Source organism: Apteryx mantelli, chromosome Z (genome assembly GCF_036417845.1).
Source record: "Apteryx mantelli isolate bAptMan1 chromosome Z, bAptMan1.hap1, whole genome shotgun sequence".
NCBI lineage: Eukaryota > Metazoa > Chordata > Aves > Apterygiformes > Apterygidae > Apteryx > Apteryx mantelli.
The window spans coordinates 427,880-452,389 of record NC_090020.1 but is presented as its reverse complement, the minus strand read 5'-3'; the positions used below and the strand labels follow the sequence as shown (position 1 = coordinate 452,389).

General features: G+C 46.2%; 1 protein-coding gene across 1 annotated transcript; it reads right to left on the bottom strand.

Moving 5' to 3' along the window:
* Window positions 1-393: 393 nt before the first annotated feature.
* Window positions 394-11,081, bottom strand: TRIM14 (tripartite motif containing 14). Its single transcript, XM_067315927.1, has 6 exons — window positions 10,857-11,081; window positions 6,318-6,413; window positions 5,292-5,525; window positions 4,052-4,214; window positions 2,694-2,786; window positions 394-1,494 (listed from the first exon to the last, which is right to left on the bottom strand). The coding sequence occupies exons 1-6, from the start codon at window positions 11,079-11,081 to the stop codon at window positions 959-961; spliced, it is 1,347 nt and encodes a 448-aa protein (XP_067172028.1). The 3' UTR covers window positions 394-958.
* Window positions 11,082-24,510: the final 13,429 nt, after the last annotated feature.

Below are 24,510 nucleotides of genomic sequence, written 5' to 3'. Positions count from 1 at the left end.
AAGAGCAGTCCTTGCAAGCTGTTTCTGCTAGTTTTCTGTGTGTATACCTTTACCCAGCAACAGTCAGAGTCTTTGTAAATAGGAAACAAAAATAATCACTTAAAGCACAACTGCCCCACTGATCTAGTATATGTATTGCTTGTGTGGTCACAATCCTCCAGACCTTGCACCTTCGATAGGGTGGTGGTACACAACTTTTTCTCACCTTCACTCTGTGGAGGAAGAATAAGGCCATCAAGAAGCCCAATCCAGACTCTGTGTCACAAATAAGACCAGCTAATGGTTGTTAGTTAGTGTGGCTACAGAAGCTCCTACCTCAGGTCTAATTAGAGGGACCGCCCTAACAGTTAATGCCTATCTTTGATTTTCCCAGAAGTGACAGTTCACTATGAAATGCTTCATTTAATATATTTATCATCCAACTCTGACCTTGTCAAAGCTAACATTATGCAATACATGAACTTGAATCTTGAGCCAAACATGATTGCAGTCTCTCCATCCAGACACAAAAGAGAGAATTAATAAAAAGGATAGCTATTTCATAGTTTAAATCTGAGTTGTCATAGGCTTTCAAGTGCCTATCAGACTTTTTCCATTTGAAAGTCAGAATTGAATACAAAAAATATGATGTATAGCACTTGTAGTATATTGAAATTTATAAATGGCAGATCACCTTCCCCTACTGAAAGTACGTATACATTAAAAATTACAGTTGGTTTTCTCTAACTGCACTTGATATAGCATGTGATTTGATGAAGACACAACATTATGCTAGTAGCTATCTGAGATTCTGTTTTGGAAGCTGATCAATACTAAGCTGGAAATACATACTCCTGTTGCCTTTTAAAAGCATCACAGGAAGGTCTGTTATGTGATAGAAATTAATTCATGTAGATCACTGCTACAGCAGCTTTCATAGAAAAACCATGAAGAAGCAGGCTTTATTGATCTTCATTCCTTATGTCAGTTTGCATGTTCCAATGGACCCTTCCCAGAGCCTCAAGGCTGGGTAAACTGGCTCTGTGAACTTGCAGCGGAAGGTGTGCAGATGAGCCATGCCATCTGTGACATTGTAGAATGAAAGTATTCCCGCTTCATAATCCAGAAAAATGCCAATTCGTTCAGGATCATCTTCTGTCACAATGGGAATCCTCTCCCCATTATGAAATGCCCAGTATTCAATATCAAACCTTTTAATGCACCAGGATGCTCTATTCCAGCCTAGTCGACAGGTTTCAGAATCTCCTTTCCTGCCAATGGAAGGGTAGGCTGCGCCAATCCACCATCCTGCTCCAGCATGAAGTACATCAACTTCCCAGTAATGGCTCCCAGAGAAGAATGCATCTCTGCTTAGCACTTGCCATAACTTATCGAATCGTTGGGGACCACAGGGGTAAAATATCCTCCTCCAGTTACAGCTTACTACAAGACGATCATCAGACAACTTCAGCCTTGGATGAAGGCTGTCATATTCCCATGTTGGAGATCTTGCATCTGCAATCAAAACCATAAGGCCTTACTACATTTATTAACTAACTCTTGAAAGAAGCCCAAGTCACACAAAGCCTACAAATGAGCCCATGGTTGTCAGTTTCTTGGAAACTGCAGTTTTGCTAGGAAGAAATGAAATTTTTTACTAGAAAACATTGCACTATCTGTACACACCCATGCTTTAAAGCTGTAAAGTGCTTAGTTTCAGGGCCTTAACAAAATCAGGTGCTGGTTACAAAGTGACTGACTGAATCTGGACCCTGCAGCACAGAAGTGATGTGAGTGGGAAAAAAACCATGCCATTACATTCAAGAAAACAGGCTTTGCTTGTTGCATTCCTGATTTCTTAACATCTGCTGCATTTACAAGGTGCAACAGCTGTTTACTCATCTCCAACTGAGATATGTGTTTGGGATGAAAAAGTCAATGTTGGGACTTAGGGGCTAACCCAGAGAAGCACAGCAGTAAGACAAGGAGTAGTAACTCTGGAAAATATTCCTCTGAGAGTATGTCAACCCACAGGTGCAGGGACAGCATGTAACCCACTCTACCTGCGATGGTACTGCCCCTTGCCCTCCCTTCTGAACACCAGCCAGAAGTTAAGGGCCCACTCCTGACTGGGCTGGATCCAGGCTAGAAAGGAGACTTCCTCTTACAACAGGCCCTTCTGCTACCAGCTACAATGAAACTCTTAACAGGGAGTGTTACAGCTTTGAGATTAATAACAGACATAACGCTCATCTGCTGCAGGACAAATGAAATGTTTATCAGCTTCCTGTCAGACACAGGAAACAATTCACTGTACATCCTTTCCAACCACACCAGAGAAGACCACCTGTGGACTGACCCTAGATAGATTAGATGATGGACATACATATATAATTAAATAAAGACAGATCATGATGATGATGATAATAGAAAGGTCTTTAAAAACTAAGTTAGTGACTAACTGATTCACACACTGGCAGTTAGGAATAAAAACAAAGGATCAAGATTTAACTGACAACAACTAACATTTCTTTCCTCAGCTGAGATACAGAAAAGGGTAGTGATTTTCTGGCAGAGACAAGCACTCATTCCTCCCAAACTGTATAAACATCAGAACCCTTTTAAGATAAGGTCAGCACACATTCATTCACTGCCTGAATGAACAGGGCGATAAGCACTAGAAGTGCTGTAAACCTTTGTTCAACCACACTTACGTTTCAGTAAGAGCAACCGATCAACAGAAGACACAGTTTTCAACACTGTTCCAGGCTCCCGCTTGGCAGTGGCATTAAGACTACTGAAAATGTCTGTTCAGAGATGAAGAGAGGCAGTTCAGGCAAGTCCACAGAGGAAGAACACATCTCTACTGTTAAAGCAGAGTTTAAAAATATGACACCTTGGGGGATTTTATAGGACGGGGTATTTGTTTTTTTTCCCCCTCTTCCCTGTGAATTCCACCCATGGCCTAAGCAAGGCCATATAATCACTCCATTTTTCCAACCTGATGGACAAATTCTTACCTTTGCTGGGGAGGGCCACTCACTCTGTATGCTTTCCACCTTATGCTCTTTGGACAGCATAGAGATGCTGGATGACAGTGTTGCTGGGATCTACACAGCCCAGCATATATGAGGTGGCAAGTAGGCACCTCCCATTTCCCCAGGAAGCACCCCCCACATCAGATCAGAGCAGTCAGACAGATGAAGACAACTGCAGAGATTCCAGACATCTGCATGGTACTGTCTAGCAGCTCTTTATTCATCCTGCAGTGACCTTCCAGACCTGTCCCAAGACTTCCCACCTGCATCCTGCTGTACTGTTCTTGGTGGCAACTCTCAGAACAGGAAACAGTAAAAGGAAGATGGGTAAAATGTGATGGCCAGTGTCGCCCTGTTCACCTGCAGCTTATCAAGCAGCAAGATTTCTCCATGGTCATTTGGCTTTATGGCTCTGGGCCATTAGGGGACTCTTTGCCTTAATCATGCAAAAGGTCACTTAAGGACAAAATACCAGCTGAAAGAGAAAAGGAGCTCTAAGGAGAACAAGTTAACTCGCCTTTAAAGTACCAAAACCCAAAGAAGTTTATCAGACTGCCTGCGACAGAGACATTATCAGGTGCAACAATGACAACAAGCTTTCAAATTTTACAGGTACCTGATGCTGCATGACTGCCAGATGGCCTGATGGAATACATACATCTGACAGCGACTGAAAGGACAGAACAGCTATGTTGTATAGCTGTGATAGTCTAGTGATACAAACAAGGTAAGCTCTGCAGGAAGAAGCAACTTATGTTCAAACAACTGATTCAGCTGGAAAAAAAGCACTGGGCAAACTTTAAGGCACAAAAGCCCTTCTTCAGAGCTGAAAGAAAAACCTCACATGTTCCTAAATCATCACAGCTATAGCAACGTTACATCAATATGTCAGAGAACCTACCCCTGCCTGAAAAGATGCTTTTTTTTCTCCAGCTCTCGGTTGGTCTAATAAAAGATACTGCTCCTATTTACAAACCATATTTTACTTAAAAGAGAGCATGAGAATGCAAAATTCTTAGCACTCTCACAGGTACCTTTTTTAAGCCGAACTTCTAGTGGTTTCTGTAGAATGGACTGAAGAGCTGCCATGAGATGCTTATAATGGTTGATGATGTGCTCAAATGAGAGAGGTATTGGATGCCACTGTTCTACTACGCTCCTGTGCTCCTGCATTTCCTTTTCAATTTCAGTGCAGTCCTGGAGGAAGAAGACCCAACTCTCTGATTAGTAAGCACAGTGTTGTGAATCTGGACTCTTCCCTCCCAGCTTCTGCACACCAGAAAGCATGGACAGCTCCACCAGTAGCTAAACATATGGGCCATTACAATGAAGCCTTTCAGGTCTTGCTGTGCTCAGCCTGCTTAATGGCCCACTAAGCATCCTCCTGCCAGTGAGGCCAGGTGCTGCCCCAGAGAAGGAAAATCCAGCAGTCATGGTACAACAGGGCCCTCCAGCACACCCTAAGATGGGAAGGAGTCTGACTTGGCTTAGGACTCTTTGTGGGAAATCTCAACAATGGGAAAAATTAAATCACTAGGTTTTAAAAGCAATACAAAAAATAAAACCCAACCTCCCCCACAGAAAAGCCCTCCAAAATCATGAAGAACAGCTTCCCATATGGAGCCCAGATGCTAGCACAAACAGGAGAAGGCCAGGGCAACATTACAAACAACACTGTGAACTCTTGAGCATGCCAAGTAGTGTAGCAAGGATATAGACATGCATCATGGGTCTTCCCATGGAGACTGGCATCCTTTGGCTTGTGTCAGGGTATAAGCACATGGCAACACATGCTTTCCAGGGAAGGTGAAGATCATTAGTAAAGAGAAAAAACCCTGCCCACTCCAATAAAATCACGGCTATTGCTCAGAAAGATTGAGATCTCCTATGACTAAAGAAATGGGACAATTTAACCCTAAGTCTCCCAATAAGGGCTGCCTTTTGTCAGACTTTTGTACTACACTGCCTAAGGAAAGATGCAGCATCTGACTTCAAGTTGAAGAGACACGCATAACTCTCTGTTTCATCTATGGTAAAAATTAACACAAATCTCAAACAGACCTAACATCAGTGCCACAAACATGAACACTCAACAACTAAAAAATCAGGAACCAAAGTGGTTCACCAAAACAACAACATAAAGAAGAAAAGAAGGCAGAGAAAGAGGCTGCTTACAAACAGGGGGAATCTACAGAGGCTAATCATACAGGATCACCAGAGGAGTTTACCAAGGACTGAGAGGATAAGATGCAGAAAGACACCACAAAATATCACCTGCAGTAACTGAATGGGATCACTCTGCTGCTGTATTTGTCTGATCCGATATGAGAAAGTCTCAAGGGCTCCAAGCTTTTCTCGACAAGACTCCATCTGCTGTTCATGTGCTTCAAGGGCATGCTCAGTCTTTTCATCAATGAAGCTTTTTGCCAGACTCTCCTCTTCCCGAAGCAGCAACTGGATTTCCGTCACCTTGTCTGACAGCTGCCTTTTGCTCATAATGGCACGTGCCTATGGAGCAAGCAGAAGAGTGCCCAACCACCACCAGACCATAAGGATTTCAGGCAGTTTGCTCCCAGGCTTTCAATGTTACTTTCCTGTTGAAATTTACTGATTTGCTGTATCTCTTTAGAAACATTTTTTTACCCAGTTAAAGGCAGATGCAGCCAGGATTTTCCTGCTGATATCCTGTATGGAAAAGCTTGAAGGCAGATTACAAGATGCTTATTTGTGCAGAAAGCACTCTCTTTTCACCTGGACTGTAACAGGTACTGACCTCTACAAGCAACAGACCTGATCCTTACATAGCAAAACACTCTCTGCCCCATTTTCAAACTAGCTAGGGACAGGGAGATGCTGGGAAGAGAAAATGTCCAAAAGGAAGCGACATCAAACTGCAATGTCACAAACCTATTCAGAGCTGTCTCCAGCTCTTACTGACATTTCTGTAACATAAATGCTCAGAGATGCCCATGGAGCAAAAGCCATTTTGCACTCTGTAAGCAGTGCATCTCCACTTACATCAGTGAAGCCAGAATGACATACCTTTTGGGGGACACTGATTATTCCTCTGCACAAAAATTTTGACATAGTTTTCACAGAGATGTTTGGTTGATCAGGGAAGGAAGGCCAAGCCTTTGGAGACTCTTTCCCTGCTCTGTCCATTTGACAGTAGTATGTTGCAATGGATACACTCTTCTCCTAGGAAGCAATAGCTGACTGGGTCTTTGAATAGCTATAGATGTAGTAAAATGTCTCTCCTTGGAAAATGACTGCATAATAGAGAAGGAAACTACACTTTACCTTCAGATCAATTGCAGCTTGCTCTACAGCCCTTCTATTATCAATTTCCTGCTTCTTTCTCTCTTCTAGGTCCTTCAAACACAATGCCATGAGTTCCTGTACAGTAATAAAAGAAATAAAAAAGCGTTTATAACAACATCTGTAAAACACCAGAATACCATCTTCCTTCTCTAGCAGGAATTATGTTACTGAAGCACTCAGTTATCAGACTGTGCAATAAGGATGGTGATGATCAAATGTAATGATCTGATCATTTCACCTCCTGCCCTGTGGTTACACTGGTGAGATTCAGAGAGCTAGACAAATGAGTGCCACCTTCAAGAGGAGCAGGAAAGCCTACTGGGAAAAAACATTTTCACCTTGAAATCTATGGCATTGCACATTTCAGATTAACACTGCATACTTGTGCACTTAGAAGCTAAGGAAGGGCAGTGAACCAAGCACATTTATTCAGTGGGTGGCTCTGTCCAGACCCAAAATCTGGTGAATGTACAGGATGCTTCCCAGTGTACGTAACAGCAGTTAGAAATGCCCCACTGTCACTACAGTGATGCTGTAGTTTGAATGTCTGCAACAACAAATATTACCAGCTTGGCATCTGTGATACTTGTGTCGTGCCCTGAGTTGCACTGAGCAACCCAGCACAGTCCCGCTCTGTTGTGCCTGGCCCCACAGCCCTCTGAAATCCAGCTGTTCTCTATCCAGCAGGCTGAAGTCTTGGTGCACTTGGTGATGCCTTTTGTCGTTAGTACCATGAAAGATCCAAGCATTGCAGCCCCACACTCTGAGATAGTGCACTAGCATTGGACACAGAGCCCTCAGTAAATGTTAGATAAGCTAGCTACAACTAGACAGCTATAGCTGTATCAGGGTGCCTGTACTGCAACTGGGACCCAGTCAAGAGTAGCTGCATGGAGGTGTACCAGCTCACTGCAATATCTCCAGCTCAGCACTACATTTAAATTCTGCAGGGCTGACATGTTGTTACATGGGCAACCAGTTTGCATTACGGACACGAACCTCCTTTGCAGAAAACTCACATGCCACCTGATAGTTACAGACTCAGATGAAATGGGCTGGACCATCCAGGCAATAGCCAGAGACTGCAAAGCTTGGCACATGTACATCCATGCAGGTGCAGACACATTACTGCATGCCACAAGAAACTCACATTATGCAGTCCCCTCCAGACACAATTCTCCAGTCTTGTCCCTGGAGGACCACAGGGTTCTGCACGACCTGAAGACTGAGGAGTCCTGGTAGGTGTCAGCCTTCCTCAATCCATTCTGCAAGCTAAACCTCATTCCCTCACTCAAAGACTGACAAAGAGAAAAAAGCAAAGCACAACCTTCCTTCTCTGCCAGTAAAACAGATCACCTCAGATACTCCTTCCACCCTAAAAGTGATGATATGCAAATGTTTATGCCAGCCCCAAGTGTTTCTGGTTAAGCATTACTTTCTGTACAGAGGTAAACAAAATAGAATGCTACAGATTGTGTCCGCAATACTGGCATGTAACCCACCTCATCCGCTCTGAGGAACTTTGTCTGGGAACACGTTCTTTGGGGATTGCCTGCATGCCCTAACTCAGTCACTCACTCAAAAATGCAACAAAAGCAAGGCTAGCCAAGACTCAAGACTCCCAGCTCCAGAGTCAGACTCACAGGCCACATATCAAGTGCACATTACACTGATCCTATGCCCTGCACTCAGGAGTGCAAACGATTTTGTATAACCTCAGAACTAGGGATGAACCCGATGGGCCTAGCATGATTGCTGTTGTCTCTTCTTAGCATCCACGGCTAGGATTCGCTAAAAGCGCTGAGGAAGATTCTCACTTTCTGTCCAGTTGATATCACGTCACAAGGACAGCACAGAGTAACTTTGCTCCCAGCAAACAAAACTGCCAGTCAGATTCTGATTTCTTAGGCTAGAACTATTTGTCATAGAGCTCGTGCCTGAAATCTCCACAGCCCAAAGCCAGTAGATGTCAGCAGAGACTTGTTCTTAGGGACAGACCCTCCCCTCAGGAGCCAAGTTTCTACCCAGCTCACTTCCTATTCCGCCACAAAGACACATGGCCAGTTATCCACAGCATCTGCTCCACTGTGTCCCCAGCTAGTACCTGCACACCGTTCACATGGGGGCAAAACGCAAGCCCAGGCAACCACCCAGACTTGTCTCCTTGTGCACTTTACCCTGGTTCAGACGGGGTTGCCTCAGTACAAGACCTGCACCCACGCACTGAAAGCACAACAGCCTGCAGGAACAGGTCATGCCGTTGCTCTGAGTCATTCTGACACCTTCTGTCTTTCCCCTGCAATGCTGTGAATTGGAGCCCTAGCCTCATGCCTCTGCCCTGGTACTGGCTCTCTAGCAACAAGTGCAATAAAATGCCAGAGGAATTCAGCATGTCCTATGCAGCTGCTCACGGTCTCTGGGAGCTGGGAAACAGCACAGCTCCAAAATATCAGAAAAGGAGTGGGAAGGAACTCTCCAAATCTGTGGGGAGAAAAAAAAATCTTATCATTTCTTTCAAAGCTCCTTCCAGCCTGGCCGGGAAAACAAGTCCTCCAGGGCATCCAAGCTTCTCTGATCCCCAAGTTCTGATGAAGAAACACGACTCAGTCAGCATTGGAAGGCCAATGTCACAAGGGAGACCTTGTCCCTTGGTTTAGACTACTATTAAGTGTGCTCTCTGGAAACAGAGTAGGGGGTGCAACTGGATAATCTTTCCTCTATTCATGGGATACCATGTCCCTGTGCAGTGACAGCATGCTGTTCCCTATCTGTACAGCACATATGGATTTACAAAGCACTCATCAAAACCCAGAGCCAGCTAGTGCAGTCTGCAAAATTGGTCTGACACTAAAAGCTCCACAAGGCTGCATATAAAGCAGGCAAAATGAGGAAGAAGGCTGAAGATACTGACTCTCTCAGCTGTCCACTGAGCTGTTACAACTGCTCACAGCTACCAACATCTGATTCTGGCAAAAGAAAAGCCAATTGCAGAAGTCCCACGTCAGAAAAAAGATTAAAACCAAGCAAGACATGTAACCTAACACAAAGGTCTTTCCTCCAGCTTAGTGCCCCTGCCACCTCCCCAGCTCCTGGTAATATCCCAACCATCCACCCCCACCTTCCATGAGATGTTCTCACATCTTGGATCCTTAGATTATAATCCAAGATGTGTTTTGTTCAGCTGTCTCAACACTTCCAGTTAGCAACAAGTGCCTAATACAAGCCACACTGCCAACCTGTCCAGACAACTGCTTCTTCCAATGGTGCAAGCATCCATACTGGATCTGTAGACAGAACAATATCAGACATGCAACAGGTGATCCAAAGTGGGGGCCTGGATGGACCTCATATCTGCTTTGTACAGAAGACTCAGCTATATCCAGTATCAAGGATGAGAATCATGTGGCTTGCCCATATGGGCATCCCATGCTGATAGCGGACTTACGCCCAGTTCACACGAAGAAGAACTGGAACCAGAGAAGTGACTGTTACCCAGATCATCCAGGGGACTCTGCTCCCAGTCCATAAAGGGAAATTGCGGCGTGGAGGTGAAACCCACATCTGGTCTCAAAACTCCAGACTTAAAAATCACCCAAGGAGCCATGTGTAGTCCATACACAGAGAACCTAAAAGCAGAGAAGGGATCCCACACAAAGTCTACCCAAGAAGAGCTGGCACCACAGAGATGATGCTACGCCTGGTCCACACAAGCAGACCCCAGACCAGAGAAGAGACTTGTGCCCAGTCCACTAAAACAACCCTATGCATAGTCCACACAAGACTTGGTGCTACTCAGGGAACCCTGTGCTCAGCTCACACGTGGAACGCTTTCACCAGCCTGCACTGGTGCCCCAAAGCAAAGGTCCCTGTGCATGGGCTGGGGTAAGGCTCACAGAAGGCCTGCACTCAGATCATGGGGGAAACAGGACACCTAGCAGCAAAACAACAGACCCAGTGCCTGGCCACAGGACTGTGGGAGACCCATGTGGGGGAGACTTGGAGAGCTGGGGCACCCAGGGGATGGGAACCCCATGGGCTGGGAGTACCCCTGGGCCTGGCTCCCTGGGAAGCAAAGAATCACAGAGCAGTTGAGGCTGGGAGGGACCTCTGGAGATCGTCTGGTCCAACCCCCCTGCTCAAGCATGGTCACCTAGAGCACATTGCACCGGATCGCGTCCAGGCAGGTTTTGAATATCTCCAAGGATGAAGACTGCACAAACTCTCTGGGCAACCTGTGCCAGCGCTCTGTCACCCTCATAGTGAAGAGGTTTTTCCTCATGTTCAGATGGAATTGTCTGTGTTTCAGTTTGTGCCCGTTGCCTCGCGTCCTGTCACTGGGCACCACTGAAAAGAGTCTGGCCCCATCCTCTTGACACCCTCCCTTCAGATATTTGTATCCACTGATCAGACCCCCGAGCCGCCTCTTCTCCAGGCGGAGCCGCCCCAGCTCTCCCAGCCTCTCCTCAGGTGAGGCCGCTCCAGCGCCCTCGCCACCCCCGCGGCCGAGCAGCGCCTCACCTGCTTGTCGCGCGCGGCGTGGGGCAGGAGGCGGGCGCGGTGCCCGCGGTGGGGGCCCAGCGCCGGGCACAGGGCGCACACGCAGCGCCCGCAGTCGTCGCAGAAGAGCTCCAGCGGCCGCGCGGCGTGCGCGCCGCACTCGCGGACCGCCGGGGCCGCGGAGGGGGCCGGGGCCGCGGAGGGGACCGGGGCCGAGGCCGGGGCCGTGGGCGCCCGCTGCGCCATGCGGCCCGTGGGCGCGCGGGGGCCGGGCCCGAGCGGCGGCGCCAGGAAGTCGCGCCTCGCGCGGCGGCGGCGTCTCCGCGCCCGCAGCGGCCTCCGGCTCCGGCCGCGGCCCCGGCCTCGGGTTAGTTTCGTTTCGCCGCCCGGCTGGAAACCCGCCCTGAACGGCAGAGGCAGGGCTTGTGCGGCGCCCTCGGTTTTCCCTCTGCGTACAACGGCCTAACCCCGAAACGGGCGCGTTTCCTCGCCTGCCTGCCCTCCAGTTAGACCGTCATCCCATCTGGCGAGCTTACGGAGACTCAAGCAAAGTCCTCGCAGTCTGCCAGCATTCGCTTACTTGCTTTCTCTGGCCAAAACTCTTAGCATAGTTCAGTCAAATTCATAAAGGTTCCTTTCGGTTGGTTGGTTGGTTGGTTGTTTTTTGGCTTCTGTGAACAAAAGCAATCCAGAATTTTGACCAGAAGTAAAGACGATGGGAAAATTAGAAGGGATTTAAAAGCTAGTGTTTTGGTGGAAAAGTTTGAGAGACACCATCTGTGTTAACACATGAGGGCCAACGGCAGCCTCACTGAACGCAGGTGGAATCTCTCTCCTGCTAAAGCTGCCAAGATATTCAGGGATATCGAAAGACTTTCTCCAAAAGGGCCTAGTCTAAGGCCCTGTGCTAGAGTCACACAACGGTGCGAGTCAGCAGGGCTCTCTGGAGGTCGTTTGGTCCCACCTTCCCACACAAAATGGGGCTAATGCCCACTTGAACATTAGTAAGATGGGGATTTCACAGCCTCAGTGGGACCCTCTTCCAGTGATTGACCACCCCCATGGGGAACAATTTTCCTAGGGCCTAACTGAAATTTTCTTTGCTGCAGTATATGCCTTGTCCTTTCGCTGGGCGCCTCCAAGAAGAGTCTAGCTGCATGTTCTCTGCGCCCTCCCACCCCTGGGAGGGAGCTGCAGGCAACACCAAGCTCTCTCCTGAAGGTTGAACCAGCCCAGTCCCTCCATGTTCCCCCCAGACATCTCCTGCCTTGCTCCTGCCTTGAGGTTCACGCTGGCCCATCTCCCCAGCCTGTCGCAGGCCCTCCGAGGAGCAGCCCTGCCCACCACTGCCCCGGCTGCACTCCCCACCCCACCCCAGTGTGCTGCCGCCGCACGCTCGCAAGGGCCTAGTCCATCCTACTGCCCTGGTTGGTGATATGAAATTCAAAGCAGCGATGGCCCCAGTATTGATCCCTGAGAGATGGCACTAGTACTCAGCTGCCACTTGGACTTTGTACATCTGATGACAACCTCTTCCGCTCAGCATTTCCCACTCACCTTTTTCACAGTTTGTTGTGATCTCTCAAATTCACAAGACAGTGTACTGTGTGAAACAAACTTTATGAGTTCATCAGGTTAAAGAAAAAAGCAAACAAGGGGTTAATCCCTTCAGTAGTTCAGTAGTTAGCTAATTCATGCACTTATGAGCAAAATAAATAGTTACCTAACTGATGGTGAGAGTGCTCACCTCTCCTCCCCCATCAGGATGAGGGTGCCCCATGAATTGCACCAGGAAGCACAAGAACGTCAGCAGTGCGGCTGCTGCTGGGTCCACTCCAAAGGCTGCTTGGGTGAGCTGAAATATTTGTTCCTTCCAGCTTGGCAGTTTGGTATATACCCTCCCTGTTTGTCGTTTCAGGTACTGGGCAAGAGCTTGCTTAATTCTGAAGAGTTTCAGTCTTACCAGGTACTAACACACAGTTATTTATAAAACTGCAAGGGTAAGCAGACCTTTTTCTTTCTGACCTTGAGTATCTGGCGTAGGTGTTGTTCTGGCTTTAGCCCCACGGTGCTGCTCCCCGCAGACACCAGGCTTTAGCAGGAGCCGTGCGTTAGTCCCGGAGCCTCAGCAGGAGCCAAGTGAAGTCACAACCTTGCAGCCAGCTTGTCCAAACAGCATCTCATCAGTTTGGCTGCAAGGATGTTGGGTGAGCCTCATGATCTGCGAGAGCTGGAATTTGCAGCCTAATTAGTACCTGGGGCGTTATTTCCCATTTGACACGTGACTTTGCAGATGAACTTACTGAGCTTTGAAAGAGCCCTGTGGGGGCCTTTTAGCATTTTTGATTGTTTCCTTTGGAGGAGAGAGTTATAATAAGACTGAAATGTTTGCGTAACCATTAGTAGACTGTCAGCTGCTGATATTGTACACTAAATGCACAGAGGTACTTTCACCCTGGTACTTTGCCTCCTAGCACAGTGTTTATACACCTTAACTCTGGGCAAACACAGCTGCTCTGTGGTCAGAAGAGCAGGAGTTAAATTCGTCTTTGTGGAGGGACCCCTTTAAGCTTTCAAAACAGGGTTGAAATGGCTCAGCGCCACCCTTGGGCTATCCACCCCTGAAGGAGAATCTCCTCCAGCAGAGGCAGTGGGGCAGAGGCAAAGTGAAACCCAGAAGATAAGGAAAAGGGAGGAAAGCAGATGTCATATCTTTTTCCTGCTTTACATTTCCACCATCAAGCTACCGTCCTATTAGGTGTATTTCTTCAAAGCTTGTATGTGAGGCTGGCAGCACACCCATGGAGCTGCAAGTCACACGCATGGACCTGGCTTTGATGGAGCCATAGGATTCATTAAGTCTATCACTTTCTTTGCATAGAAAATTCCTCATGCAGTCCTACCTGCCTCTCCATACTTGGGTATAGGACTTTTTGTGAGGCTGAAGGGGAGGAGTGAAGGCTGTTTGAGGTACAATTTACAGGTTTTGGTGAGGTGTCACATGGATTTTTCCTGCACTAGCAGCCACCTGCAAATGAACCAGTTTGGCAAAAACATCAAGGACTTTAATTGGAAATGGCCATTAGAACAAACCATTTGCAGGCATTCAACAGCTTTGAACGTCCTGTCGCACAAGGAGTGAAGGTGCAGATAAGGCTGAAGCCAAGACTCCTATATCAAAGAGAAGTGCTTTCAGTAGAGCTCACCCTTCCCTTTGGCTCGAAAAGAAAAACAACTTTTATTGAAGAAATCAGGGTTTGGGGGTTATTTTTTCCTCAAAGTTAAGCATGTTGGGAGTGTGCAGAGAATCACAATGTCTTAATTACTGCTGGTTTTCTCTGGGTCAAGCTAACCTGGGTTCTTTCTCATGTGTCTGTATATTTTACAGTAACCTAATACTATAATAGATTAGAAAACCTCGAGAGTGCTTAGTGTTGCAACAATCTAATGCTCATGTTTAGTTTTTATTTGCCTGAAACTCAGTTAAACTTTGGAGTTTCTGTTTTTAATTGACACTGAATACTCCTTGTGTTTTAACATTTTCATTAGGAAAATAAATAAAGAAAGGAATTCTTTTGTGGCTTAATTTTTTACCTTTTAATTAAAAAAAAAATAAGGAAAATTATTCCAAGCTATCAGAAATATATTAATTTACATAATGATTTTTAGAAGTCATTAGTGCTTCAAAATATGCTTTCTGCAGCATTGTGGAAATACATTAAATGTGTATTAAAGAAGTGTCAAAAGTATCTCAGACTGACATTAGGAAAACTTTGACTTTCCTTGTAGTGTTATTGAGTTTGTTGTATACTGGCAAACTGGTATTTCTCCTTTCAGTGCACACATTTTATAATACGAAAAAGTAAAATAAGACATATACTTCTGCCTGAGCGATTTACTTCAGATAAAACTATGATTAACTGTTGTGCTGCAGTGGTTCAGGAAAAGCAAGATTGCTTCAGGGTTTGAAGCTGAGCAAGACGTGCCTAGACTTTCGTTTGTAGCTTTACAGAATTACTCTCGATTTTCTCGCGTTAGGAGAAGTACTTCAGAAACTGACACATCAGAAGTTCATGTCCTCCCCTTGTGCAGCTGAAGAGGGAGCAGCAAAGCCAAGGATACACAAGCATTTTAAGTCTGATACGAAAAGTGTGGTGGGAGGAACCCTGCGGAGTTAGGTTGCAGAAAAGCTAGGCAGAGCACTTGGTGTAGGGCCGGCCAATTACTTTTATATCTTAGCGCAAGCACTGTATTAGACTAAGCAGAGAAGCTAGTATATGTTGATGCGTATGAAGATGCCAAGAGTTGATTCAGGCCCAAACCAGTCACTTTTACCAAATAAGAAAAAGAAAATTGTTTTCAAACTGCTGTTTCTTGCTGGCAGGCTGATTTCAATTTTTAATGGATGAACATCATCCCATGGGGGGAAGCAGAATGGTGAGTGCAGTGGTGCTGCCTGGAGCCGGCAGAGTCCTCAGGCATCCCCAGCAGCGATGCCCTGTGCACCTCGGCTCGCAGCCCAGCAGCTCCTCCACTCCCACAGCAGCTGGGAGCTCATGCAAACAAACGCCCTCTTGACTTTGATTCCCCCCTTTCTGAGTGAGCTTGGGGGCTCATGTCCAGCATAAACGCTTATTTGGGAAACATGCCACGTTTGCTCTCCACCCAGAAATACCACAGGGCTGCATGATTTGAGGCAGGAATGAAAATATTTTGTAATATCTGCATGCCTGACAATGAGTACTGGCTTTCCTCATCAAAGAGCTCTCAGGACAGGCCCTCTCAACCTTGGACGCCAAAACCCATCAAAGACTGTGGCCATCAGAGCCAACAATGCAGCATCAGCTTCATGGCATCATATACCTGTGACTTGACTAGTATATCTGATTAATGCTTGATTTTTAATTATTCCTGCTACAGAAATAGACCTGCTTTTTAAAAATAGGTACAATCACCCTTTTCAGGAGACCAGCTGCAAATACCATATTTATGCAGCATCCTTAGCAAAACAATCTCATATGCCGTTCAGCCAAAGATGATTGCTTTCAGCCTCAAGCAGCAGATTTTTGTAATTCACTCTGTAAAAGCAGAGGATTGTGTCCACACAGAGCTTCCAGAAACACCAGTTTATGGGAAGGCCTTCACGCTACAACATCAGCCACTTGTGTGCAGCTGGCTTGATTTGCTCCAGCTTGAAGGGCACCCAGCCTGCTTTTCCTACTCAATGAGGAGTGATCCATAGCCATTCCCAGCCTTCCTTAGAGCATAGCTTCATTTTTCTAAGACAGCTTGCGCAAAGGGCCAAATAAAGTCCTTCTACTGTCCCCTGTCTCCCTAGCCTCTTCACAGTCTCCAGTAGTCTCTCTTCCTGTTCCTCTTTCAAGACCCTTGTTGTTTGCTGTTGTTGAACAGAGCAGGCCAAGCTTCCTTCCTTCAGGTCAGAATGAAAGCTAGCAAATACTGTGCTCACTTTGGTCATGGTCAGAGCAGGCCACTGCTGCATCTCTTTCCAGTTAGGAAAGGTTAATAATTGAGCTATGAATTTTAGGAATGCCACAGATCCTCCTAAATGGAAAATGCCATCCCTGGGAAGGTGCTTTTGCAGGGCATATCTGGCTCACCAAGGTGATCCAGATGCTATTGCTCCTCCATGTTGGAAGAAGGGAGCCAGAGGAGGAAAGAACATTCCTTCCACCCAAGGTGGATGATGTTGTGCTGCCACAAAATGACAGCATCCACAGCTGCATATGTTAGGCCAACCATATGGAGGAACAGTTCCCTGTCTCCCCAGTTAAGCTCTCAGTATAAACTCCCTTGCTTTTATTCAAACACAAACCATTATTCTACATCTTAACTGGCTATAATAAACATGCCCTGCCAGGGAAATGGTGCCATTCACTTACAATTCACTGCAAACTGCCATTTCAAATGAAATACCCTCCCCACATACCATTTTGCTTCTCATGGAGTATGGCTTCTCCAGCTACGTGGTAGCCGTGGGAGAGAAAGGAGAATCCGCAGTGAGATATTCTTCCTGTTTTAACAGTGTACCTTACTCTGTCTACTGTCAACACCTACAGCTTCAAAGTTCATGCCAGGACCAGGAACATCTCAGGGTGGAAAGTTGTTTCCTCATGTCATAGTTAAGCCATAGAGCTTCCACAGGACAGTAGATGACCCAAGGCTTCCTGCAGCGTTAATGGCACCTGTACAAGTTATGTGGGTCTCTAAGAGAAAGCTTGAAGGTGAAGTCTGATCAGGCATTCCCTCAATAACAGAACCACAGAATCACAGAATGGCTAAGGTTGGAAGACACCTCTGGACATCATCTAGCCCAGCCCCCTGCTCAAGCAGGGTCACCTACAGCACATTGCCCAGAACCCTATCCAGATGGCTTTTGAATATACAAGGATAGAGACCCACAACCCCTCCAGACAACCTGTTCCAGTGCTCAGCCACCCTCACAGTAAAAAAGTTTTTCCTTATGTTCAGACAGAGCTTCCTGTGTTTCAGTTTGTGTTTGTTGCCTCTTGTCCTGTCACTAGGCACCACTGAGAAGAGTCTGACCTCATCCTCTTGACACCCTCCCTTCACATACTTATGCACATTGGTAAGATCCCACCCACCCACACCCAGTCTTCTCTTCCCCAGACTGAACAGGTCCAGCTCTCTCAGCCTTTCCTCATAAGAGAGGCACTTGCCTTTGTTGAGCTTCTTGAGGTTCCTCTCCACCCAACTCTCCAGCCTCTCCAGGTCCCTTTGAAAGGCAGCACAGCCCTCTGGTGTATCAGCCACTCCTCCCAGTTTTGTATCGTCAGCAAACTTGATGAGGGTGCACTCTGTCCCTTCATCCAGGTCATTGATGAAGAAGTTGAACAAGACTGGACCCAGCACTGACCCCTGGGGAACACTGCTGCCTACAGGCCTCCAATGACACTTTGCACCACTGATCACAACCCTCTGAGCACTGCTGCTCAGCCAGTTCTCAGTCCACCTCAGTGTCCCCTCATCCATCCCACACTTCCTGAGCTTCCCTAGGAGGATGTTATGGGAGACAGTGTCAAAAGCCTTGCTGAAGTCAAGGGAGACAACATACACTCTGCCCTCCTCTACCCAGCCAGGCATCCCATCAGAGAAGGTTCTCAGGTTGGTTAAGCATGATTTCCCCTTGCTGAAGCCATGCTGACTACTCCTGATCACCTTATTTTCCTCCACATGCTTGGAGATGACATTCAGGATGAGCTGCTCCATCACCTTTCCAGGGATGCAGGTGAGGCTGAGTGGCCTGTAGTTTCCTGGGTCCTCCTTCTTGCCCTTTTTGAAGACTGTGGTGACACTGGCTTTCCTCCAGTCCTCAGGCACCTCTCCTGTTCTCCATGACCTTTCAAAGGTGATTGAGAATGGCCTAGCAATGACATCTGCCACCTCCCTCAGCACTTGTGGATCTACTAGCAGAGCCATCTGGTAGCAAGGCAGAGCTGTCTCCGTGGCATAAGATGAAGAACTCAGCAGCAATATTGGCCTTGGGCTTGTCTGCTCGGTGCTCTCATTGCCACTGCTGCCAGGAAATTGGTCCAGCCTGTGACCCATGCAAAAACTGAGGGGGCAGCACACCGGGGGGAAGGAACTGGGAAGGGGAGGAATGGGAGAATATGTAGAACCAAACTGACAGCAGAACTTTTGTGTAATGAAACTGCAGCCCTGAGACACAGCCAAAAGCACAGCGCTGCTGAGGGAACCCCACCCAGAAAGCATTAACTGTTGAGTTACTGCCATCTGTCAAGTTAGTGCAGTTCTTGAGCACAAATCTTCCACTGGTGGAGGCATTTTGTCTTATCCAACACATGCTGTGCAGCAGGGGTTTGGTGTGTCTGTGTGCACTGTTATCCAGTGTTATACCAGGCATCTTCTAACCCTTTTTTTTTTTTTCTGTAGGCCCTAAAATATTGTCAAAATGGCAGTGTGTCCTTCCACTCCCCATCTCCTACAGAGCCACCCACCTCATGGATGAGGTCAATGAGCTGAGGACAGAAATGCCAGGTCCAAGGCAGTCATGTATCAGGAACAGACCCAGGCATGTTTCCAAAGCTCCAGGGAACTGTGATCTAATAAAGCACCAAATGCTGAGATTCCCCTTGGCTTCAGTTCCTGCAAAATTCATCAGAGCCAAGATTATAGGCTCGCTGCAGAGAGATCAACTACAACATCCTGCTGCTTAACCGAGCCCCAGGAAGGCATGCAGCCCAGGAGCATTCAGCGTGCACACACCTTAATCAACATGAGCAAAGCTTGTCTGTGCTCCAGATTTCTGAAAACTTTGTGCAAGATTTGCCAATAGCAGAACATCAGTTCTTTCCTTGAAGGAATAGATCAGACTCTAGCCTTCACTTCAGGCGTGGAGTTCTTGCAAAATAGCACATGTACCTGCTTTCTCAGGATGATTTTAGTAATTAACCTTTTTCACAGTGATCTTTGTTATCCTGAAGGCTTCCCTCCTGCCTCCAGTTCTCTAGAGCAGATTCAAGCCATGCAGCTCTTCTGGATTTTTTTTTTTTTTTCTCTCTCTATTCTTCTCTCAATAAGTTGATGGAACTTAACTGCTTGAGAATATTTCACAAAAATGGGGGTATGCAAAATCACATGACCTACAAATACATTCCTGTAATGAGTATTTGTGTTGTGTCCTCTGTGCCCTTCTCAGCGTATGGTATTGATATCTCTCAGTAAATGTCAAACACCACATAAATTTTATGATTTCCTAGTCTTTCATGTGCAGTTAATGACTTTGTGCATTGCAGAAGCTCTGTAAATATCGTGCTAACACCATTCATTTGTTGAACCAGACTTATCCCATCAGTAGCACAGACAGATGGCCTTGTGATAGAATTGTTTTGGCATGTGAGTGAGCAGTCATCCAAGACTAGACCTGACATCTTTGCTTCCTGAAGCTGTAGTCTGTCAAAGACAATACTGTGTCATTTGTAGTTCTCTGTTGCATTTCCTCATTTTGTTGTTAACTGATGGCTCACCAGGTTGTAGTTTAACAAATGCAACCTCTCTTCCCTACTATGGTATCCTTAAATATGTTGACACTGCCCCAAGCTAGAGTGGTGTGCAGTGGTGGAGGAAAGGTAATTGGCAGTAAAATCCTTTTTTTTTTTTGAATCTGGCCTTGATCTTTGGAAGCAAAATGTCATAGCACAGTATGTTACGTAAGAATATAAGACCAGCCAAACTGATTCACATCATGAAAGAATACAGCCACACAGGTACCAAGAAGGCATATTTTGTAAAAGAGTACTAGTAACATTCTCTGTACAGGAGGGATATGGCCTATGATCAACAGCAAGTCAGCAAATTGCACCAAGAGCTGTGAGTAATAGCAAGTTGTAAGAGAACTAATACTTAGTTATTGCAAGGCCATGTGTTTTTTTGGCACTGGTATGCATAATTACCACTTTCAATTAACGTAATTATTAAATAAGCTTATAAACAAATGCTTTCAATATTACTGTGCAAAACTATTAGAGCTAAATGTTGAGGGTTTTTTTTAAACATGATAAGCCATGCAAACATTATGCTGTGTACCTCATTTTATACATCACCTGTTGTGTGAAAAGCAACTTCTATTTCCTTGTTTTGAGCGTAGCTCCTACTAGCTTCATGTGTTGGCCTCAGCTCCTGAACTAAGCAGTTTATCTTCAGTTGTTGAGCAGGATGCACCATGAGCCAGGCTCCTGGAACTCAAATAAGCTCTGAATTGCTTCTTAACCGGTGGGTGCAGTGGTTCTGTCGGGGATCACTGTCTTCGCTGCTGTAGTAGCAAAGGGACTATATGTCTAGTAAAATCAAATGGCCATTGGCATGTGCCAGTGCCTGTTTCTGAATGTTCAGGGCCTGATCGAGCTTTGAGGACACCCAGGGCTCCAGCGTGACTACAGATCCTGGTACTGCTCAGCACAACACGCCACAAAGGGGTGTCCTGGGAGACAGACAGTGCAGCTCCTTCTGTCTCACCCTTTCTCTGCCTAGAGCTGATAGGTGTGCTTTAAAACAAAGAAAGAAAAAGGATACACTCAAAAATAGTACCCTTCCCCCCGCAAAAGAAATCACCAGCTTCATGCACATAAGAGTAGCAGAAGCAAATGTAAAAGCAATACCAATACAGGATTATCATTGGGTTTTCAGTTTGGAGCCAACCTAGCAAAGCTATTCATATGGCAAGGTTATTACATATAAAATAGTCTACTGAGACATACAGACAGTGTGACATCCCAGCTAATACTACTGACCCCTCACTCCCAAAGCTACACCTGCAGAGACTACCAAGCCCCTCCTACCATGAGAATGGGGCAACACCAACGATTGGTGCTATTTAAAGTTTAGTGCTTGTTTTCTACTGCAGTATCGGCACTTATGAAAGATCACATGTAATATCAAGGCAGGGTAATTAAGCAAAACAGAAAAGTTGTGGTTTGAGAAATCTAGTTGATGGCTATACTTCCTGCTTGAAGCGCAGTTATAGCTGTCTGTGCTATTATGTATATGTCATGCATAAGACAATGAAGTACAAATGCAGCTGAATACACCAGCGGGAAAATTATTGGGATGTGCATACTATAAACAAGTGACTTACGAAGTTGGGATAATAGTGGAGGAAATAAGAGTGAGGTGACGGAGAAATGGGTACAAGAAACAGGAAAAATGTTGGAGTCAGTGTAGAATAAAATTTGTGTCAGTTTAGAATAAAACTTGTGCTTGCTGTGTCTTTGCCAGACCTCCCAGTGGGAGATAGCTGTTACTGGGCTTGGTTGACTGCAGTAACCACAAAGCTTGCTTGTAACCTTGCTGCACTAAGAAGATTCACCAGGTCTGTTGAACATGGTACCTTCTTCCTGCACAGTAGTTGAGATATCTTTTCAAACTGCTACAGCCAAATGAGCAACCATGAGGCTGCCCCTAGCTGGCAGTAAATCTGGAATAAAGTGTGCTGACTAGAAGTGTGCTTGGAGGAGAGGTTGAAAAGCTAAGAGACCAACATGACGTGCTAGAAGAACAGGCAGCCAGGCAGCGTAACACCACTATCTGACACACACCATCTAAACAGCCTCCGCAGTCCCAGCTAGGCACATGCACGGCTGTTAACCCATCTCTAGTGGCTAGACAGTCTTAGTGGTACCCGGATGGTGGCCCAGCTCTCCAAGCCATCCATCAGGACTGAAAATCTGCTAAATTTGGTTCTGACTACCAGAAGCCTGGTGGTTTGTGAGATGCTTCAGAAGAAGGGGGACCTGCACCGTGAGACACAGCAGGCTGTAAGTGGCACTGTGCAATCATCTGCTGCAAAAAGCAGCACCTCAGGACTGTGTTAGCCATTACATGTTTTCTAGAACTGATGATGCATAGTCTGTGTGCATGTTTGAGAAAGCACAGAGCTTTGTGGATGCAGCAATTGACAAGGGAAGTTCATGTGCTCTCAGATGGAGCCATTGACACCTACGAAGGTTAGTGAAGCAAGAATTCGACAAAAGCTATAGCAATGCCACTTCCCCTGCCCCTCCCCCCAAGCCAGGCCAGAAATCAAGACTAAATAAGCAGTAAGTCTCTCCACCTCTTCTCAAGCATACCATCATTCCTAAACTAGATGCAGGCAAGAAAAAACATGATGCTGATGTGAGGAGATACCAGAATGAAAGGTCAAATGTTTGTGTGCATCACAGTGTCAGCTATGTGGGAAGGAGGACTACAGAAGACGTACAAAATGGAGAAGCTAGAGTTGTGGGCAGATGTGGAAAGTAAAAAGAGAGAAGGGCCACAAGAAGAGCAAACATGAGGGTTGCAGTATCCAAAGGCAGTGATATGGTTTACCAAAAACTAATGGTTAAGAGACAGAAATTGTCAACTAAACATGAGCAGGCTGGGAGAAGGAGAGTCACTAGCTGTGGTAAACCAGGATCAGCAAAGATAGTCACTTTCCAGACTGAGGAAAAGAGTGAAATGCTGTGAGACAAAGGTGGGTGGGGAGAACAGAGGTCCAGAAAGGAAGATCTGAGGGCAGCTCTGCTCTTCAGTATGGCCAAACTGCTTGATAGCTTCTGGAACCTGCTTTGCATGGGCAAAGTAGCCAGTGTTGGGGTGCAGCAGATGTGGCTTTACAGGTACACATGACTTTTTGGTGTCTGGTGCAGATGTTGCCTTGCTGATGACCTGTTCTGGTTTGAATACCTCTGAAGTAGCTCTACTTGTTGGCTTCGCAAATCATTTCTCACGAGTTTTGCCCACTCTGTAAATTTCAGGTTACCAGGAAGGAAACACTTCATATTTGCAGCTTCTCTTCTCTAGGAACCACATTTCCATGTGACACAGTATATGCTAAGTGTAAATCATCTACAGAGGGGCTGCACAGAAAGCCAGGACTGGGGTCTTCATTCAAGCATTTTAGTGCAGTAGTTCAGTAAGAACTCTGTGCAGGAAGAACAGAGCATTAAATCCATCACATGGACCAGAGGACCAGACATGGACCATCCCCCATTTCTTTTTCACCTTCACCTTTACACTTCTATCCCATCATCAGTTTCCTCTCTGCCCTGTCCTGGCAACTCTTCATCACCTGCTACTGGCAGCTAGCATAAAGCTGCCCGTAACTGCAGAAGAGTGGCTTGAGCTTGTTTGCTTGGGAAAGTTTCTAGCTCCTCAGCAAAGTGGTAAAGAGCAAGCAAGTGGGCTGATGCTAGAAACAAGAAGCCTCCTGCAAAGTCAACCCGAGATGCACCAATGCTGCTAAGCAATCAGTGCACAGAAAGGCCAAATTCTTGGTAAGACCTTGCAGGGTACCCGTGTCCAGCTTTGCTAACAGCTGACACAGGCTGCCAGATGGCCTGTTTTTGCTGGCCTTGACAGAGGAGGGTTGGACAAACAGGTGTTACAAACTTGGGTAAAAACCTTGCTTTGACAATGGTGTGGAGCAACAAGGCAGCAAATAAATACATGAATGACATACAGAATATTATTTTGCAGACACAAATGTGCTCAGCTTACAACCCTAGGTCTTCAGTAGCAGCATGTGTGAGTTAGGCTATAGTAGCTTCTGATCAGTGCCTTCCTGCCTATTGTATCTCTGCCTACAGAGACAGTAGGTTTGAGTGGTATGCTTGGACTCATGGTGCTAACTAAGGCCATAAGCTGGCCGGCTTGGAGGATGTGGAGATTGCTTGCAGGAAAATCTAGTATGAAGCTATTCTAGGGAAACAGGACATAGGCTTATAAACACTACATATTTTCAAGGAATAAAGACCTGTGTATGTCCCAAGGAAGCAAGGAGATAGATGTAGGAGAGTAAGGGAAGAGAACTTCACTGCTGGCAGCTTACCTGGCCAAAATTAAGGACAACTGCTGGGTCACACGTAACATGCATTCATGGATTTATAGAATGGCTGGAGTTGGGCTTGGTGTTTATTCCAAGATTAAGCCACTAAGATTTTGGAAAGTGGTTGTGCTGGGGACTGCATTCAGAGAGCAGAACAGTACACACAGTTAAGAGGAAACAAAGGCAGAACATGATTGGTAATGAGATGACTGGCAAGGCAAACAGATTTGGCCTGCCAGCTCACAAGTATGTTTCCTGAGCCTTACCTTCCTGCTCAGAGGCTTCCAGTCAATCAGCCAAACAGCATCC

What these genes read in the sequence shown, in the direction of transcription:
- TRIM14 (XM_067315927.1), bottom strand. Translation starts at nt 11,081, where the DNA reads ATGGCGCAGCGGGCGCCCACGGCCCCGGCCTCGGCCCCGGTCCCCTCC. An exon ending in AAGCTGCAATTGATCTGAAG is followed by an intron (nt 5,526 to 6,317) that starts GTAAAGTGTAGT and finishes CTTGCTCCATAG; the next exon opens with GCACGTGCCATTATGAGCAA. An exon ending in TCGGTTGCTCTTACTGAAAC is followed by an intron (nt 1,495 to 2,693) that starts GTAAGTGTGGTT and finishes TTTTGATTGCAG; the next exon opens with ATGCAAGATCTCCAACATGG.